The 21,845-nt window shown below is 41.3% G+C and overlaps 1 protein-coding gene across 1 annotated transcript; it reads left to right on the top strand.

The window, feature by feature from the left end:
* Positions 1-6,358: 6,358 nt before the first annotated feature.
* Positions 6,359-21,845, top strand: si:ch211-210p4.6 (malignant fibrous histiocytoma-amplified sequence 1 homolog). The gene is made up of 10 exons (XM_024003227.2): positions 6,359-6,468; positions 7,613-8,498; positions 8,738-9,035; positions 9,139-9,325; positions 9,602-9,783; positions 11,568-12,067; positions 12,229-12,398; positions 20,951-21,128; positions 21,289-21,356; positions 21,445-21,845. Exons 1-10 carry the CDS (start codon positions 6,453-6,455, stop codon positions 21,474-21,476), a joined length of 2,517 nt encoding a protein of 838 aa, XP_023858995.1. The 5' UTR covers positions 6,359-6,452; the 3' UTR covers positions 21,477-21,845.

Genomic DNA, 21,845 nt, shown 5'->3' with positions numbered 1-21,845 from the left:
GTGTATGGAATTGTTTTAAGAAGGTCATACCATTAATCATTTAGCTATGTGAGTTAGAATTTTAGGACCCGTTGAGGTATCTAAAAAATATATAATTTTATTTGTTGATAAAATTTTGAATTTTACCTTTACTACTATAGCCCATAGAAAAACATTGAATAATACATTCATAAATGGCAAAAAAGACAGTTGAATAATAAATCATAAGGAATAAGGTTTTGAAATGTCTTTTCTATATCTAGGAGTGTCACGTTGTCTAATGATTGGAGACAGGTGGAGGGATACGTAATAGGGGGTTTTAATTTTCTCCCACCCAAAGAAAGAGCGAGGTGTAAATCTCAAAATAATACACGGGACGAGGCCCGTAAAACAAATGCACAAATACACATAGCATGGAAGCCGATACAACAGCACAGGTACTCACAGGACCAACGGACATGGTAACAATAACCAACAAGGACAATGGGGAACAGAAGGCACATACAGTTGAAGTCGGAAGTTTACATACACTTAGGTTGGAATCATTAAAACTAGTTTTTCAACCACTCCACAAATTTCTTTTTAACAAAGTATAGTTTTGGCAAGTCGGTTAGGACATCTACTTTGTGCATGACACGAGTCATTTTTCCAACAATTGTTTACAGACAGATTATTTCACTTGTAATTCACTGTATCACAATTCCAGTGGGTCAGAAGTTTACATACACTAAGTTAACTGTGTGTTTAAACAGCTTGGGAAATTCCAGAAATTGATGTCATGGATAACGCACGAGTTCCCAACGCTTTTAGCCAAAGCCAAATCCAAAGCAAAAGCCACGTTCAGGGTAGTCCTGTAGGAGAGGATTTTCAGATCCACAGCCTCCAGTGGTTCCAAAGGGGGCCTCACACAGACCATCTAAAATTATTGCAGACTGAATAGCAGCAATGACGTTCCGCAATAAACCTGTAGCCGTCAGATTGGACCTCTCAGGGGCCAAGCCCACAAATCACAAATCTCTGGCCGAGGTTGCCAAATCTGCCTGTGTACCTGGGACAACAGAACGGCCAGGGATGGGCAACTGGCAGTCTGAGGATCAATATCCCCCAAAAAGGTAATATTCTTATAGATGCAAGAAAGGACAACGGGCTCGTGTGAGTGGTAAGCCGAAAGTAGCTGACTGTAGACGGAAGTCAACGAGTAAAGTTAGGGGAGGTACATATGCACCGGCAGCAAGTCAGACAACTTCTGCTGTTTCTAGAAAACGCGACAATGACAGACATGGCAGTTGCCAAATCTGCCTGTGTACCTGGGACAACAGAACGGGACAGGGACCCCGAAAACAGGCGAATGATCTCCGTGAACCGAGTTAGCTAACCTGGCTAGCACACTATGGAGCGCTTGTTAGCTAGCCTGGTCTCGAAAGTCTATGTAGGACCAAATCATCGATACGTCTGTATCGATACGTCTGGGAAGAGAGGCAAGCTTTGCTTAACCAAGGCAGACATAGGTGGCGAAGGGTTACCCACAGAACCTAGTCGCCCTCTCTCTTCAAGTAGCCTCCAGTAACCAGTGACAGAGTGCACAGGAGCCATGAGACATCTGACCCGATCATCGACCCAATCCATCCCCACGTGCCACAACTCAGACTCAGTCGAGGTACGGCGCCCCCGGGAGAGGAAGTAATTATATGAATCCCCAAGGCCCCTAAAAAATGCTACACGATTGTCAAGGGAACCTGTGTCACGGGCTATTAGGGAAACAGTGCCAGCGTCCCCTAGTCCCGCACACAAACTGATTCGAGCGAGGGCAGCCTGAGCATGCATGCACCGAGCCGAGACATACAGTTGAAGTCGGAAGTTTACATACACTGATGTTGGAGTCATTAAAACTTGTTTTTCAACCACTACACACATTTTTTGTTAACGAACTATAGTTTTGGCAAGTCGGTTAGGACTATCTACTTTGTGCATGACACAAGTCATTTTTCCAAAAATTGTTTACATACAGATTATTTCTGTCAAGTTCTGACCTTTATTTTCCTTTTTTGTCTTTAGTTAGTATGGTCAGGGCGTGAGTTGGGGTGGGCAGTCTATGTTATGTGTTTCTATGTTTAGGTTTGTCATTTGGCCTGATATGGTTCTCAATCAGAGGCAGGTGTTTTCCATTGTCTCTGATTGGGAACCATATTAAGGTAGCCTGTTTTCACTATTGGTTTGTGGGTGATTGTTCCTGTTCGTGTGTTCCTGTTTTTTCTGTGTTCACTAGCTTCGTTGGTTTTTCATCTGTTTATTGTTTTTGTTCATATTGAGAAGTATTCTAATAAATTATGGAAACGCACCACGCTACGCTTTGGTCCTCCTCTCCTTCTACCGACGAAAGCCATTACAATTTCACTTATAATTCACTGTATCACAATTCCAGTGGGTCAGAAGTTTACATACACTAAGTTGACTGTGCCTTTAAACAGCTTGGAAAATTTCAGAAAATTATATCATGGCTCTAGAAGCTTCTGATAGGCTAATTGACATCATTTGAGTCAATTGGAGGTGTACCTGTGGATGTATTTCAAGGCCTACCTTCAAACTCAGTGCCTCCTTGCTTGACATCATGGGGAAATCAACAGAAATCAGCCAAAACCTCAGAAAAAAAATTGTAGACCTCCACAAGTCTGGTTCATCCTTGGGAGCAATTTCCAAACTCCTGAAGGTACCACGTTCATCTGTACAAACAATAGTACGCAAGTATAAACACCATGGGACCATGCAGCCGTCATACCGCTCAGGAAGGAGACGCGTTCTGTCTCCTAGAGATTAATGTACTGTGGGGCGAAAAGTTAAAATCACTCCCAGAACAACAGCAAAGGACCTTGTGAAGATGCTGGAGGAAACAGGTACAAAAGTATCTATATCCACAGTAAAACGAGTCCTATATCGACATAACCTGAAAGGCRGCTCAGCAAGGAAGAAGCCACTGCTCCAAAACCGCCATAAAAAATGGTTTGCAACTGCACATGGAGACAAAGATCGTACTATTTGGAGAAATGTCCTCTGGTCTGATGACACAAAAATAGAACTGTTTGGCCATAATGACCATCATTATGTTTGGAGGAAAAAGGGGTAGACTTGCAAGCCGAAGAACACCATCCCAACCGTGAAGTATGGGGGTGGCAGCATCATGTTTTGGGGGGCTTTGCTGCAGGAGGGACTGGTGCACTTCACAAAATAGATGGCATCATGAGGTAGGAAAATTATGTGGATATATTGAAGCAACATCTCAAGACAGCAGTCAGGAAGTTAAAGCTTGGTCGCAAATGGATCTTCCAAATGGACAATGACCCCAAGCATACTTACAAAGTTGTGTCAAAATGGCACAACAAAGGACAAAGGACAACAAAGTCAAGGTATTGGAGTGGCCATCACAAAGCCCTGACCTCAATCCTATAGAAAATTTGTGGGCAGAACTGAAAAAGCATGTGCGAGCAAGGAGGCCTACAAACCTGACTCAGTTACACCAGCTCTGTCAAGAGGAATGGGCCAAAATTCACCCAACTTATTGTGGGAAGCTTGTGGGATGCTACCTGAAACGTTTGACCCAATTTAAAGGCAATGCTACCAAACACTAATTAAGTATATGTAAACTTCTGACCCACTGGGAATGTGATGAAAGAAATAAAAGCTAAAATAAATCATTCTCTCTACTATTATTCTGACATTTCCCATTCTTAAAATGAAGTGGTGATCCTAACCGACCTAAGACAGGGATTTTTTACTAGGATTGAATGTCAGGAATTGTGAAAAACTGAGTTTGAATGTAGTTGGCTAAGGTGTATGTAAACCTCCGACTTCAACTGTATTTAACATACTAATCAGGGGGAATGGGAACCAGGTGTGCGTAATGAGACAAGACAGTCTGGGGTTGGTGGTAAGGAATCCAGTTCAGTGACACCTAGAAGGCCAGTGACGTAGACCTCCAGAGCTGGTGAATGGAATGAGCAGCAGTACCGGGGGATCCGTGACAAGGAGATATAAGAAAGCTTAAGAAATATATATTTTTAGCTTTAGACTAGTCCCGGGACCCTTGTAAAGCAAAACGGAGAACACAATCGTGTTCGTGAAAGTCTCCCCTTTCTACAGCGGGGTCACATTACTGTAGTTTTAGCTCAAACTGTTCAGACGCTACAGACAAACGTTGGCACACCAGTGTTATCGAATTCAGATGAGTCCCGTGGGGTTTGTGTAGGTCGTAAAGCAAAACGGAGGACACCATCGTGTTCGTGAGTGTCTCCTCTTTCTATAGAGTGTTCATAATAGTTTGTAAACCATTTGTAACCGTTTGGATGCTACAAACACATGCCTTTTCATGAGAAGACCAATTTTCAGGATGTCTCCAGGTCTGACAAACAGAGCTGTAGCTCTGTCACTTTCCACCGCAGATGCGGAAGGGTGACATAGGCAGATGCGTTGGATTGAGACGCAGCCCATGCAACAAAAAAAAACACATCTCTAGCTTAAACTGACAGATTTTGACGGGGATTTTTTGTATTATGTTACTTAAATTGACGCACTGGTGTGTCAACAGATTAGGGGGTTTAAGAGCCGGTTTCCCTGACACAGATTAAGCCTCTTAAATTGCCAGTGTAGAAATCCCCTACAATAACCCATGTGTAGCCTACAACATATTCAATTTTATTCACACTTAATTAACAATCAACAAATGTGAATTTGTTTGGCGACAGCAATACTACAGGCAAGACAAATTGTAGGCTATAACATGGGACACAACATTACAGTAACATCTAGATAAATACATTAGCTATATTGTTGAAAGTTGGATACTGCATTTATTTATGTTAGAAATTTGGATCACATGTAGGCCTATGTAATTAGATTGTAAGGATAAATATGTATTTAAGTTCTAAATAGTCATCCACCCAAAACAGTAAACATGCATTGATAATAACCAATGATAGATGGCTATATTTATGAGCATGTAGTGCCTTTCACTTCCAGAAAAACGGGTCTCACACAATGCTGTGGTTCTGACTTCAAGTTGTAGTTGTTGGTGAGGAGCAACTGGAGAAATTTCCAGACGACTGCAGTCGAAAGTTCATGACCTGTGATAATTTGGTTGTTGTAAAGGTCTTGCAGTCGACATGTAGTTGCAAGTTGAACAATTGTATACCCATAATGCACCACACGTTGAAAGGCGGTGACCAACGTTCGTCAACGTCTTGACAAAACTGATCCACTCGAACGCGCCCAATGTCTTCCATTGAGTCATTTCAGTGTGTTCGACAGGTCATTACAAACATTTTCGGAGTCTTAATGTTAACAGGAAAAAAATTACAGGCACAAGCAAGAGTATGAAAGGGTCAGAGGAGTAAAATGAAAGCAATCAAGTGACAAGTGGATTTTGCACCACTCAAACGCAGAAAATAGATGGCTGAAAAAGACAGATCCTCAGGTGGGCTGGGCATGCGCGTTGCTACTGAAACTAAGAGATAAAAAAGTAATGACGTCTTTTTCGAGGCACTAACTCCGTCATGGTTCGGTTCGTTGGACAAAGCCTGTAGTGAAATTAATTCCGTTTTAGTATGGTTTTTGGATAAATGCCGAAAATAAGATCTGTGGTATACACAGGCTTAAGAGATCTTATACATTTTGTTCTATGAGATAATCTTCATCAGCTAACGTCACTTTTTGTGGATTTTGAAGTGTTTGTCATTAAAAAAGGCACATAAAGGCTTCATAATTCATAAAGGTAATGTTAACTAACTGATATTATCCCATTGAACAAAACGTATATATTATCCCATTGAACAAAACGTATAAGATCTCCTAAACCCATGTTAACTCCAGACCTTATTTTTGTCGTTTATCCCAAAATCATATTCTTTCCCCATTCATTTTTCCCATAATGGCTGAATAAACCAGACGTTTTTAGGACGACAAGCTGGCGAGCTCTAAACTGAGGGGACTTTTACAGGAAACGAAAGTAAAGTATGACACAGGATATCGAAACCAAAGCTTTCTAGGTTATTGAATGTTCATTAGATATATTGTCTATACTTTATTTTAAATGCATAGTGGTCCTTTTTTTCCTTGCCATTGATTGTCACAGAACCGCACTTGGTTCTTTATGGATGCAAAACATCAGTACAATCTTACTATTTAGATTATCAGAATACTTGTATGTGTTAAGAAAATGTTTACACAGTTAAAATGTGTATCTTGTAAGCCCTTATATAATTTTTCAAATACCTATTCTGTTTTGTACATCAGAGTCTATACTTTTCTTTTATTAAAAGGAGCAGTAATCTTGTATGAATGGGATGAGAAGTGAATTGTTTGGACCCGCCTATTAGAGACAACCAGGAAGTAAGAAGAGTGGTGAACTTGCCTGTGTGTAGAGCTCCTGACATACCGGTTGTGGAAGTGGGTGAGACAACGCACCACAAATACTGTCTGGCAACATGTCTCGACCTAATGGCAAGTACCATGAAGCTCTTCATAATAAACTAGCATTAGATAATAGTTAATAATGATATGACTGCCTATGTAACTCATTGATGAGAGAGAGGATTGTGGATTTTATATGGAAATATGAAAGACAGACTACTCTCTTTGCTTTCGTCTCGTTACTTTCTCTTTTGCCATTGTGAAGTTCAGTTTATTGTATAACTGACAACTATTATCAAATGAAGGATTGCGTAATACAAAGGTAAATAGATTAAATAATACATATCAGAGTCACATTCAGGAATATAAGGCTGACTTTAACCCAGTCATAAATGATTGTAAAGGAAACATCGTAGTTACTGGTAATGACAACTGAGTGAACTGATGAGTCATACACTAAGTGTACAAAACATTAGGAACACCTGCTCTTTCCATGATATTAACTGACCAGGTGAATCCATGTGAAACCTTCAATCAGTGTAGATGAGGGGGAGGAGACAGTTTAAAGAAGGATTTTTAAACCTTAAGGCAATTGAAACATGGATTGTGCATGTATGCCATTCAGAGGGTGATTTGGCAAATGATTTATGTGCCTTTTAACTTTTATGGTAGAAGGTGCCAGACCCACCGGTTTGAGTGTGTCAATAACTACAATGCTGCTGGGTTCACGCTCAACAGTTTCCTGTGTGTATAAAGAATGGTCCACCACCCAAAGGACGTCCATCCAACTTGACACAACTGTGGAAGCATTGGAGTCAACATGGGCCAGCATCCCTGTGGAACGTTTTTCAACACCTTGTAGAGTCCATGCCCCAACGAATTGAGGCTGTTCTGAGGGCAAAATGGGTTGCAACTCAATATTAGGAAGGTGTTCCTAATGTTTTGTAAATCAATGAGTTTACTCCTTATTTGTTTGTGTGGAAACCTCACGCATGAACTCAAGTCTCGTAACTACTGTTGATAGGAGACTTCATAGATGTTGATGCTGTTGTGGCCAGTCATAATCTGTTTTCATTGTGGATAGATTACAGATTAGATTAGAAAAGTGTATTAAGTGCCACTCTTCAGTATAACAACATTTCGTTGTTTGTCCTGAATATATATATATACTGCTTTAACAGTGTGAAAGAGATGCCTTCTTGGCAAGGTCTCCCTAACATGTATGTCATTTTAGGTACTGGGCAGAGTAAGAAAGATTGGGACCTGTCTGGTAGAAAACTGAAGTCCGTCCCTCAGATTCTCCTGGAGCATGCTGACGAGGTCAGAAGGTTGGACCTCCAGAGGAACAAAGTGAGACAGCTCAATTGGATCTCCAAACTGGTAAACCTGAGAGAGCTCAACCTCTCCAGGAACGAGCTGGTGGACTTTCCCCTGGAGATTCGATTTTTGAAACATCTGGAGCGGCTCTACATGAACCAGAACAACATCAAGGTCATCCCTGAAGACGTCTTCCCTCATCTGGGGAAGCTATGGTTCCTCAAGCTCAGCACCAACCGTCTGGCCAAACTCCCGGTGGACCTGAGTCAATGCCACAGCCTCAGCTACCTCAACCTGTCCCATAACTGCCTGAAGGACCTCCAGGCACTGGTCGGGCTACCTAAACTCAAGGAGCTGTTCGTAGAACGGAATAGCCTGACTGAACTTCCAGCCCAGCTGTTCCAGAAGGGGAACTCGGAGCTGACCCTGTTCAAGGCCACAGGGAACCCGCTGAGTACCCCCCCAGAGGAGGTGTGTGACGGAGGAGTGAGGGACATTCAGAGCTACTTCGCCATGATGGAGGAGGAAGGCACTGACACGCACACCACAGCCCGGACAGTCAAGACCATGTTCCTGGGTTCCTCCATGGCTGGAAAGTCCACGCTGTGTCGTAGCTTGAAGCAGGGGGTGGCTGTGAGGGTAGACGAGGAGGACAGAACGGAGGGGATAGAGATCAGTGAGATGGATATGGAGGGGATCCGGTTCCTATTCTGGGACTTCGCAGGGCAGGAAGAATACTACCTGACGCATCACGTCTTCATCACCCCCAGAGCCCTCGTTATCCTCGCTGTTGATTTGGCCAGGTAAACATGTCAGTTGATGGAGATCACTGTGCACAACGTGTTCAGTTGTGGGGAACTGACATTTTTTATTCAACAGAGTCTTTTACAGTCTTCTAATATTTTCATCAACAGATAGTTTTTAAGATCATTGATCATGTTTTATTGATAGTACAGTATATTGATGAATATAGTTTGTTGGTTTTACTGACTTGGGCATGACCTTGCCTTACATGTCAAAATGTATCTTTGTAATGTCTCAGCTACAACATGGAAGACCCCCAGTCTTACAAAGAGAAGGTGTGTTTCTGGATCAATAACATCCAGCTTCGCGTCCCTGCCTCTGTGGTCTTACTGGTGGGAACTCATTGTGACCAGTGTCAAGACCAAGATGAGGTGATGGAGAAGAAGAGACACATCGAGGAGAATGTTCGAGTCATGCTCAAAGAAAGGAAGGAGGTTTTACAACTACAGCAGAAGAACCTGAAGGGCAATACAGACCCATCTCTGTTTTCTGAACAGATGAGCGAACTTGACCGGCTTATGGAGTATCATTTACAGGTATTGTGTCTAAATTTGAGTTTTGTAAAGAGTGTTTGCTCTTTGAAATGGCCTAACATTTGATCTGCAAGTATATGAATTGGTTTGTAATGTGTTTGCGCAGGTCCTGGAACTTGTACCTATTGACTGCACTATGCAAGAGGACATTGTCAAGCTCAAGGAGCACATTGTGAGGCATATCTTAACAAAGGATACATTCCCATGTGCTGAAAGGACCCTGCCCAAAAGCTACGAAAAAGTTGAGTTAGCCATTCATGACCTAGTGGAACAAAACCAAATACCTCAACACGGTAAGTTATTTCCAGTAAAAAAAAAAAAATCCTTATTGAAAGTTAACGGCTTTTGAATTGTAATTTTATCATTAACTTTCTCAAATGACTGAATTGAAATGAAATCAACTTCAACCCTGTTAATTGCATTTTTAATAATTATATTATCAATACCGACATATGTCCATGTTAGGACAGTCAAACTGTGCTTGTCCTAATATCGGCACAATGAGGTATGTACCGCGTTATAACTCGGTCACATTACTCCAATCAGACGTCCCTTTTCCTCAACACCAGGAATAGTTTCTTTTGATGACCTTCTGAGTGACCTCCTTCTGCACCTTGAGTTGGGCGAGGAGAACGTCCACTCCATCCTACGCTACCTCCATCGCATCGGTATCATCGTGTGGTACGAGGAGATCCCTGCACTGAAGGATAGGGTGTTCGTTCAGCCATCTTTTCTCATCTCACTCTTCAAGGTGAGACCTGAGGGTGACGGAAGGAAAACGTCTGAATTAGTGATCAACGATACCTGGTCCAGGAGAGCTACAGGGGTATGGAGGCTTTTTGCGTTTGAAAAACGTATACTCTCAATTAGTTGAATCGGGTACTTTTGTGCTGGGCTAGAGCAAGACCTGGTATTTCCTGTCCCTGTAGCTCTCCAGGATCAGGTTAAGTGTGCTTTGAGTACAGTGGTGTTTTTTTGGGGGGGGGTTTGTATCATTTGATTTACACAACATGCCTACCACTTTGAAGATGAAAGATATTTTTTATTGTGAAACAAACAAGAAATAAGCGTGCATAAATATTCACCCCCCCAATGTCAATACTTTGTATAACCACTTTTTGCAGCAATTACAGCTGCAAGTCTCTTGGGGTATGTCTCTATAAGCTTGGTACATCTAGCCACTGGGATTTTTGCCCATTCTTCAAGGCAAAACTGCCTGCAGCTCCTTCAAGTTGGATGGGTTCTGCTGGTGTACAGCAATCTTTAAGTCATACCACAGATTTTCAATTGGATTGAGGTCTGGGCTTTGACTAGGCCATTCCAAGACATTTAAATGTTTCCCCTTAAACCACTCGAGTGTTGCTTTAGCAGTATGATTAGGGTCATTGTCCTGCTGTAAGGTGAACCTCCGTCCCAGTCTCACATCTCTGGAAGACTGAAACAGGTTTCCCTCAAGAATTTCCCTGTATTTAGAGCCATCCATCATTCCAGACATAGCGTTTTCCTTGATGGCCAAAAAGCTAAATTTGAGTCTCATCTGACCAGAGTACCTTCTTCCATATGTTTGGAAGTCTCCCACATGCCTTTTGGTGAACACCAAACATGCTTATTCTTTTCTGGACACTCTTTCGTAAAGCCCAGCTCTGTGGCGTGTACGCCTTAAAGTGGTCCTATGGACTAATAAGTCCAATCTCCGCTGTGGAGCTTTGTAGCTCATTCAGGGTTGTCTTTGGTCTCTTTGTTGCCTCTCTGATTAATACCCTCCTTGCCTGGTCCGTGAGTTTTGGTGGGCGGCCCTCTTTTGGCAGGTTTGTTGTGCTGCCATGTTCTTTACATTTTTTAATAATGGATTTAATGGTGCTCCGTGGGATGTTCAAAGTTTCTGATATTTTTTTATAACCCAACCCTGATCTGTACTTCTCCACAACTTTGTCCCTGACATGTTTGGCGATCTCCTTGGTCTTCATGGTGCCGCTTGCTTGGTGGTGTTGCAGACTCTGGGGCCTTTCAGAACAGGTGTATATATACTGAGATCATGTGACAGATCATGTGACACTTAGATTGCACACAGGTGGACTTTATTTAACTGACTATGTGGCTTCTGAAGGTAATTGGTTGCACAATATCTTATTTAGGGGCTTCATAGCAAAGGGGGTGAATACATATGCACGCACCACTTTTCCATATTACATTTTTTTCATTTACTTAACCAATTTGGTTTATATTGTGTATGTCCATTACATGAAATCCAAATAAAAATCTATTTAAATGACAGGTTGGAATGCAACAAAATAGGAAAAATGCCATGGGGTGAATACTTTTGCAAGGCACTGTATGTGGCACAATTAAGTAGCAAAGAGAACATGCTGTAATCTATTTGAATTACGGTGTTGTATTTAAAGTATTCTCCAGTACGGTGTCCATATCAGGACAACATCATATGTCCATGAAAGTTGCGTCAGAGTCACTCTGACTGCTGTCCTAATATGGACACCGTACTCCTATTACCAACGTCTCTCCTTTCCCCTAACCCAGACCATCGTGAGACACGACCTGGTCAAGCAGATGGAGGCCATCCCCAGAGACGAGCTGCGGCAAGAGGGCAACCTGTTGGTCCACCGGGGCACGTGGGTGGATGACTTCAAGGAGAAGGGCACCCTGCACAACGCGGCCATACGGATCCTGGTACGCAGAGAACTGAGGCGGCTGCGGATGGACGATGAAGATCTGGTGGAGGAGGTGGTGGGGAGTAAGACTAAGGAGGGGATGCTACTTAGCCTCCTGCAGCACTTTGAGGTCTGTCTCCCGGCTAAGGTGGGTAGTCCCCTGAACCCGGCGGCCCCGGAGTTCAAACCCGGGGAGAAGCAGTGGAAGTCATCCAACTTGGCCAGTGGTGATCTGGACGGAGCATGTCTCTTCCCCAGCTACCTGCAGGACAATCGAATGGTGGTGAAGATGTGGGGAGAAGACAAGCTGGACGATATAAATGTCTGTGTTTACTTTCTACCTGAGATCCCTCATGGCTTCTTCCACAGGTAGCATTGGAATCTAGTCTACCATTTCATTGCCCTGATGTTTCACTTTAATTGTCACAAATGTTCCTAAATAAATACTTATGTGCAGTTTATATGGTTTTACAAATAAACTATTGATAGATAAAATATGTGGTTATTTACGACATTTATTTGTATTTCAGGCTGATCATCAAGACGTGCTCCCTGTACCCGATTCACTGGATAGGGAAGGACCACTGCCTGCTCAGCTCTGGAGACAAACTGGTGCTGATGAGAGAGAACAATAAAGATGGAGACAATAAAGATGGAGATCAACACATACAGATTCGCTGCAAGAGGCCTAAGACCAACGGTACAGTATGCTATTCCTCTATTTCATCTGGAGAGGCAAATTAATGAGAATATGCAGTAAATTCAATCAGTCTGCATAGTAAGAAAAATGCTCGTGAGGACCAGCTGATCACTTTTAGTTTAAATAATGTCCCATACTTGGTGTTCAGAAAACTTTCCCAAACCGTCTTATGCAACACTTTGAAGACGTCTTCAAACATTCAAAACATGAAAATGATTTTTTTTTATTTGAAGGGCGACTGCGCTTCCTGATTTGGCCTTGTTTTTAATCCATGCTTATTAAGAAATGGCTGAAGGCAAATAAGAGGTGTCTTGAGGCGTGGTTTGATGTGAGTGCTTTGGGTGTGTCTTTGCCATTCAATCACAATTAACAAGTGCAGTAGTGAGTATAGCGAGATAAGCTAAGCTAGCTTTGCTATGGAGAGAACAACGTTTGGAAGTTGAGGACTTCTCCCCTCCCGACTGACTCGCCATCTCAAGATAGTCAGCTAATTCAGTTCTATGTGTAGGTTAAAGCCTGCGCTTACCTTGTGTTTACCCAAGCTGTGCTGGGCTCCCGAGTGGCACAGCGGTCTAAGGCACTGCATCTCAGTGCAAGAGGTGTCACTACAGTCCCTGGTTCAAATTCAGGCTGTATCACATCAGTCCGTGATTGGGAGTCCCATAGAGCGGAGCACAATTGGCCCAGCGTCGTCCGGGTTTGGCCGAGGTAGGCTGTCATTGTAAATAAGAATTTGTTATGACTTGCCAAGTTAAATAAAGGTTAAATAAATAAAAAATAATAAGCTGAGGGCAGCTACCTAGCATAGCTTGCAGCTGCAGCTGGCTATCCTATCTAGCTGATATTTCTCTGTCAAATCAGTTATGGCAAGCGCCAGTGTCTGGAATGTGTTTCTTAAGACACCTGCTCTACAACGCCTTGCTACGAAAGAAGCTTGCGACTTAATTTCAACGTGTAAATACATGTTACAATGGAAACGATATCAACTGCTGCGAGTTGAATGCCCGCGGTCTTCAGTCAGTTCAGCTGTCCTACAACACAATATTCTAGAACGGCCTCATCTCTTCTAATGTCCACTGTTAGATATTTCCCGTGAGACAAATCCCAGAACTAATGTCCCTACAGGTGTTGGCTAGATGTGGATATTGCACAAACATCACCCAGCTTGAGTGTACATGCAGTACATCAACAACAACACAAATCAATGGATGTGTTTGTGTTCAAGACCAAATATTTTCTATGTAAAAAATCTTATGGATGTTCTTATAAATACATTTTGCCTACACTTTACCGAACAAATCAAAATCCGTTGTGTTTAGAGTACAACTTCAGCTGTCTAACCAGGACTAGAATGGCATTTCTATGGTCTATTTCCCAAAATGTAATGATTTGGCGGTCTAACACACTAACATGCACAACTCTCTGGGTGAGGTTCTGTCTTCAAGTCTCCAGGGAGTGATGAAGACCCTTCCATTTATGTAATGAATTACATGTGCAGTCGGCAGGGTTGGGCAGTAGCGAATCCGTTACGTGTAAAGGATTACAAATAATAATAACGGTAACTGTAATCCGTTACATTACTAGCAAAAATATTGTAATCAGATTACAGCTACTTTTGAAAAACTAGGTGATTACTTCGAGGATTACTTTTCAATTCAGGAAGGATGTTTGTGAAACAACATCTTTGACACTTCTCTGTTTTCTCAATGACGTTCAAATCAACATTGAAAAAAGGAGCAAGTTTTAAGTTTGTTCCACCTGAGCGTGTCTGACCACAAGTCAGATACCACTATGATGAAACACCAAATGTGTTTTGGTAGATCGCGGGAAAAGAGCAGGAATAGGTTTTTGTAGGCTACAGTCCAAGCTATGTCTTCCAATGGTGCGACTGCTGTCGGCACCCAAAGATTATCCAATTTGAATAAACGCTTGGAGGTAAGGACGACAGCAGTGGTGTAGTCTATGGCGATACGGATATCACTTATTATTAGCGTCGATGTGAACCACACTCCTGCTCTCTCATTTAGGTATTTGCGCCTTACGGATTGTGGTTGTTGTGGATGGCTGTTCACAAATCTAAATGTATATTTGAAACCAATAACGGTTGAATTCAAAAGGTTTAAGCTGCCTATCAATCATTGTTTTTGAAACCAGTGGACAGCCAGTGAAAAATACGCTCTTGCAACAGCTGAATACTGTAGTGTCGATCCCAGCCTATGGAATAAAAGTGTGGCTTTTATTGCTCAATCTAATTCATGCTGATAAAATAAATTTATTCATAGGCCTAATGGACACATGCTCAAACTCACACATTTTTGATAGACTGAAAGGGGCAATCTGTCGTTGCTACATCCATTTTTGGGACTTATAACTTATTTATGTGTATAATAATTTGATTCCTTAACTTATGAGCTTAGTTCAACTGTCACACTCCACGAGAACCCAAAATATAAGCTTGTTTTTCTCCAATGTGTGTAAACATTGTAAATGTAAACAAACACTGTATAGCCCCAACATGGTTAAAACATACATTTTTTATATCATTTCATCCACAGCTCTGTCTATTCATCTGAGAGTGGTTACATTTCTCCAGGCCCATCCCTCAGCTTTTTACCAAAACAGAGGCGGGGCACCATTTTGTTATTGTTTCATCTGTGGACTTGCCTTTTAAACAGCTGCATATTATCAAGATATAAAAGTGTCACCAACAAAAAGGTAAACCAAACAATAGGCCCATAGCAAATGCGGCATATGGCATTAATTTTTCACATGTACTTGTAAATGGCACTTTTCAGTAGTGCTCAAGCATGCCGTTCCATGAATGCAGCATTTATTTTTCAACTCGAATCAATGATCCCAATCAGTCCTCCATGACAACAAAATCATAAACAACAGAGTAGGGCTGGCTAATAAATCCTTTGTTTTTGGGTTATGCTCAGGTAAAACAATTTGGCTAATCTATACTTCCATATTTCCAAGTCCTATTCTTGAAGATCAAGGGGTATAACATGTATTGAAATGACTGTAATTCTAAAATATCTTTACATTAAAAACCTAATTCTAACTTATAACTTATTATATGTAGTAGAAGGCGATGGGTTAGAAGAAGCCTACATAACCAACCCACAAAGTAAAATGTAACATATGGCCAGCTACTTTGATTTATCCTGCAATACAGTAGATGTCGTTCAATTGGTAACACACATTTTTGTCTTCTTCTAATGCCTCTTAATAGGAAAGTAATCTAAAAGTAACTGAATGTAATCAGATTTGGGTAATCCAAAAGTTACGTTACTGATTACAATTTTGGACAGGTAACTAGTAACTAACGGATTACATTTAGAAAGTAACCTACCCAACCCTGGCAGTCAGGTGGCAGCAGGGGTGGAGTGCATGACACTCCATTCTGGATATGTCAGAGTTTGCCTCATGGGTCCAGCAGGCAGAGTTAAATAACTACAAGCAGATGTGAGGTGCGGAAGGATAGCACTCTTCGGATACTGAGTAGCCTACAGAGTAATATGAGAAGAATGCAATTGCTGAACTTATGTAGATATTCTAAAGAAAGTGTTTGATAATGTTCAAGTGTAACAGTACCATGTAGCATATACCATCGTTCACATAATACTGTGGAAGCAGTGCTCTGCTAATATAACAATGTGCAAATATTACAGTTGTCTTCCATATTTTATTGTCATTCACAGCCGATACAGATACTGTACCTATAAACATTTTGTTTGGTGGAGCTGGGGCTACCTTGCCAAACATGTCAGTTGTCATACACTGTATGACCAAAAGTATGTGGACACTGATGCCATAAGAGCAGTAATGAGGTCGGGCACTGATGTTGAGCAATTAGGCCTGGCTCGCAGTCGGCGTTCCAATTCATCCCAAAGGTGTTCGATGGGGTTCAGGTCAGGGGTCTGTGCAGGCCAGTCAAGTTCTTCCACACCGATCTCGACAAACAATTTCTGTATGGACCTGAACCCCATCGGGGGTATTGTCATGCTGAAACAGGAAAGGGCCTTCCCCAAACTGTTGCCACGAAGTTGGAAGCACAGAATCGTCTAAAATACCATTGTATGCTGTAGCGTTTAGATTTCCCTTCACTGGAACTAAGGGGCCTAGTCCGAACCATGAAAAACAGCCCCAGACTATTATTCCTCCTCCACCAAACTTTACAGTTGGCACTATGCATTGAGGCAGGTAGCGTTCTCCTGGTATCTGCCAAACCCAGATTAATCTGTCAGACTGCCAGATGGTGAAGCGTGATGCATCACTCCAGAGAACGCGTTTACACTGCTCCAGAGTCCAATGGCGGCAGGCTTTACACCACTCCAGCTGATGCTTGGCGTTGAGCATGGGGATCTTAGGCTTGTGTGTGGCGCCTCGGCCATGGATACCCATTTCATGAAGCTCCCGATGAACAGTTCTTGTGCTGACGTTGCTTCTAGAGGCAGTTTAGAACTCGGTAGTGAGTGTTACAAGCAAGGACAGATGATTTTTACGCGCTACGCCCTTCAGCACTCGGCAGTCCCGTTCTGTGAGTTTGTGTGGCCTACCACTTTGCAACTTCGTTGTTGGTCTTAGACGTTTCCACTTCATAATAACAGCACTTACAGTTGACCGGGGCAGCTCTTGCAGGACAGATATTTGACGAACTGACTTGTTGGAAAGGTGGCATCCTATGACAGTGCCACATTGAAAGTCAATGAGCTCTTCAGTAAGGCCATTCAGTAAGGCCAATGTTTGTCTATGGAGATTGCATGGCTGTGTGCTCGATTTTATACACCTGTGTGACTGAAATAGTGTGACTGAAATAGCCAATCCCACTCATTTGAAGGGGTGTCCACATACTCTTGTGTATATATAGTGTGCCTTCCTGTATGGTGTTAACAGTGCCAGTAGATCAGCTCCAGGCCCCTCTCGTCACAGATACGGGTCATGAAGGAGCCTGACTTACAGATCTGACCCAGCTCCTATTACAGAGAAAGAGAGGGAGAGAGTGAAAGACTGTCACCATATGATCATGGAAGCCAACAGTAAACACACGGTTGAACACAGCCAATCAGAGATTATGATTCACAGCTAATTCACAAGGGACATGTCCCAGCATGGCACTAACTGGTTGACATTACTAACCCAGGCCCAGGAGTAGTCCATTGGATAAGGGGAACCTTACAACATACAAGACACAAACACACACAGTACTAATTACATTATCAATGGTGGTTATTTCCTCCATTATTCTGAAATGGGACTGGTGTCTGATCATTGCCTCCTTATCTGTTGAGCTTTTATCATTATTTTGTCCCTAGAAAATACACATTTTGAAAATACGCCCTCAAATGCTAGCTAGTTTGATTATTTAGCAGTGATCTTACAGTAGCTAGTCAGTTTAAATAGTTGAATGGTGAAGTCAGTGTGCTTGGTGTACATGTCCTGGAAAAGTTGACAGACCTTGTAACTATTAACTTTGATAGAAAACGTCGCTAAATAAATAGAATCTTGAAACCGTGGAGAGCGAAACACCTATCCATTTACAGGTAGATTACCCTGATTTAAATTATTTAGTGATTTCGCAGTTTACATAATTATTCATGGTTCTACCAACTCCAGGAGAAGCCTTTCTCAAATCATGCAAGAAAAAAGATGTCACTTTATTTGGAATGGCAAACCAGATAACGTTAAACAAGATTATTTATAAAACAAACATGAGTTTGGAGGGTTAAAACTATTCAATATTAAGGCCATTAAACCTCTCTCTTTAAGCCTCCATTGTACCAAAATTGTACCTAAATCCAAACTGGTCTTCCAATAAGCTACTAAGAGATGCCCATCCTATGTTTAAGAGTGGGCTCTGCCTTTTTGCAGATTAAAATCCTCACATTTTGGATTGACAATGGATCCTCCTTTTTAAATGAAGTCATTGGCTACAATTTAAATGTCATCCTCCAGAAAAGACCGATCTAATATTAAAGGCAATTAATATGGCTAATCTCCAATGTACTGATAGAGAAAAAAACAAGTGTTTCTTAGGAAAATTGTACAAGAAGAGGATAATATTTATGAAGTACGGTAAAATTGTCATACAAGCAACTAAGAACAGTGTATGGAGTTGTATGCGCAATACAAAATTAACTCATAAGAGTCTAAAGTTCTGCCATAAAATTGGAAGAGACAATTACTTTAAGAAGAAATTAATCAATTAGTCTGTCTGCCACCCATTAAAATCAAATCATGGCTTAAAATTATTAGTATGAATTGAAAAATGTATCAGTCTCACTTAGTCAAAAGGTTTGACAGATTTAAGTATAAAATTCAAGTCAGTTGGGAACAGGTCTTTGATGTCCCAATACCCCGGCATTGGGATTATAAACTGATATATAAAACAACAATTGACACATCAATCCATTAGTTTCAATATATATGATTATGGTATGTAAAATACTTGCTATAAACAGAATCAATACAGCATCTTTTTCTGGTACTGTCCATCGGTGGCTCGCTTTTGGAGTCAGGTCCCAGGAATGGTTGTTATGTCATAATATCAGAGTTCACATGGACCTGCAAACTGTATTGCCAGGAGATCTGAAAAAGCACGACCAATCAATGGGAAATATCATCATACTCTTGGGTAAAGTATTTATTTTTAGGACAACTGGTAGAAGTGTTACAAATAGGGAGGTTCAGGACCCTCATAAGACATCACAGTAAAATGGAGGGATGTATTGCAAAAAGAAAAATTGCATTATACTGGGAAAGATGGGTTAATCTGTGAATATCGGAGGGTTGGAGTTAAAAATCCAAATGGCATTATACTAGGAAAGATGGCTTAATCTGTGGACATCAGCAGGTTGGAGTTAAACTCAGGATGAATGGTGGATTGGCCGCTGTGGGTGAAAATCTAACACTTTCAGAAAGAGGAAATTAGGTATTAGGAACGCCTTCACCCCCTTTTGCCCTCAGAACAGACTCAATTCGTTGGGGGATGGACTCTACAAGGTGTCGAAAGCATTCCACAGGGATGCTGGCCCATGTTGACTCCAATGCTTCCCACAGTTGTGTCAAATTGGATGGATGTCCTTTGGGTGGTGGACAATTCCTGATACACACGGGAAACTGTTGAGTGTGAAAAACCAAGCAGCATTGCAGTTCTTGACAAACTCAAACCAATATGCCTGGCACCTATTACCATACCCCGTTCAAAGACACTTAAATCTTTTGTCTTGCCCATTCACCCTATGAACGGCACACACACACACACAATACATGTCTCAATTGTCTCAAGGTTAAAACAAATGTTTTACCTGTCTCCTCCTTCATCTACACTGATTGAAGTGGATTTAACAAGTGACATCAATAAGGGATCATAGCTTTCACCTTGTCAGTCTATGTCATGGAAAGAGCAGGTGTTCCTAATGATGTGTACACTCAATGTACCGTATGTTTAATTTAAATACACAGCGGAAATAGCTGTAAGTAGCAGTAGAAGTATTGTTGTCCATTCGTTTACTCCAATCAGAGGAGGGATGGTAGGGTTAGAGAAAATAAATTATGAAGAAAACATTTAATAAAATAAGGGGGATTAGAAATAATGCAAACAGTTACATTGATAGAACCCCTGGAATACTACAGTTGATCTACGAGTTTTATTATTATTGTCAGTAAGCTGGCAACATGTATCACACATGTCGTTAGGTTTGCTTGATTATGAGCTAACGTTACCTAGCAGGAATCAAACCTGTCTTCATGTGTACCGCAAATCGGCCTCACATTACACATTAGGGAGAGGCTATGTATTTAGCTAGTTACATCAACGTATCATCGCGGCATAGCCAATCAAATAATCACATCTAGCTAGCTATAAACAAAACGTAGCAATTTACCAACAACATTCCAGTCTCAGGATTGACGGTAAACAGCCCAAGTAGAAGCTAGTTGGATGTAATCCATATTCTAAACTGCTCAAAATTGTTGAACAACTTTATGGAAACCCATTTTTTACTAGAATAGCTATTTCCCAAGTTCTTTTTACGTGACCTGGTGCCCCGGGTTTGCTCTACTTTTACCATTCCATTGGTCCTCCTAAGAAGAGGTCTTCACCCGCCTGGGGCACCGAGCCATGGAAAGCGAACTCGCCCAGTCTTCTCACAGAAAACACTGCACCACAATGTGTTAATAGGCAAAATAGGACATGAATTGTTCACATAATTGTAATACAAACGAAACCCTCAAGTACAGTAAGTCATGTCGCAGTCACTAACCAAATTCCATTTTGGATGAGACTTCATAACCAAAATTATCCTATTTACACTTTGTAGTGAATTTGGAAACTATAATAAATGTTTCTGACTCATATCGATGCCATAGACCGTTTTCAAAAAGAGAAGTTGGTTTTCAAGGGCAGATGACATTTGAGCTCAAACTATGTAGTTATGCTATGAAAGCAAAATATTTAGTCCTAATGAGGAAAAACATTTTAAAAGTAGTCACTAATGTGTTGTAAACAATTTCATCTCGTTGACATCAGCATATTTGTCTTTTTCCAGAAGAGGTCCGTCGTTCTTGGGATCTCTCCCTGTCGGTGATGACAAAGCTAGCGGTGCTGTCTAGACAGTGGCCTGGCCTATCCCAACATGTCCACACCCCCTGTAAGGAGAAAGGTTGCACAGCCTACTTCGTCTGGAGAGACTGGCAGGACCTCCCAAACTCAGACATATATGACCTGTAAGCCAAATGTATCTAACGTAATTGTTACTTGTCTATTTGTCAATGCACAACTTTATTGTTATTATATTATTGCACTTATCTCAAATTATAATTATGTTGTTTCTCTATCAATACACTATTAAAATACTATTAAAACTGAAGTGTGTGTGTTGAACAGTGTGAAGGAGGAAAAACAACTCTGCCGAAATGGACACACGCGACGGACCGAGTTGCTTTTCCCAAAAGGTACCGTATGTTTTTAATCTTAAAGTAAGAGGGATTACCTACCATTTACAATTAATACTTCCCATTCAAATTGTGTGTTTTTTTTTAGATCCTGTTGTCAACAAATCAAAAGAACAATGACCAGAGCCTAGAAAGTGGAACTTCATTTGCGGGAGATGGTTTCTCTTTCAGTGATGTCTCCAAGTTGACTATCTTACTATCAAAACATTTTTCTTATATGCAACATCAAAATCTTCACTCCTTACAGTTTGGGTTTAGGCTTGAGGTCTCATTTATAGATTAAAGTGCACAGAGGGAGCAACCATATTCATGTTTCTCTCTCAATATTATGAAAAGATAACTTTTTATATCCTACCACAGGGCAGCGCTCTTGATCCATTCTGATAAAAAAGAATACTGATGTACAGCTACACAAAACTTCATTGCAGTCCAGATATCCACTTTTTGATGCCTTATCCTGATGCCAAATAAATAATTTCAAGCCCCTGA

Source organism: Salvelinus sp. IW2-2015, linkage group LG15, assembly GCF_002910315.2.
Source record: "Salvelinus sp. IW2-2015 linkage group LG15, ASM291031v2, whole genome shotgun sequence".
NCBI classification, from domain to species: domain Eukaryota; kingdom Metazoa; phylum Chordata; class Actinopteri; order Salmoniformes; family Salmonidae; genus Salvelinus; species Salvelinus sp. IW2-2015.
This window is presented reverse-complemented; position numbering and strand designations above follow the sequence as displayed.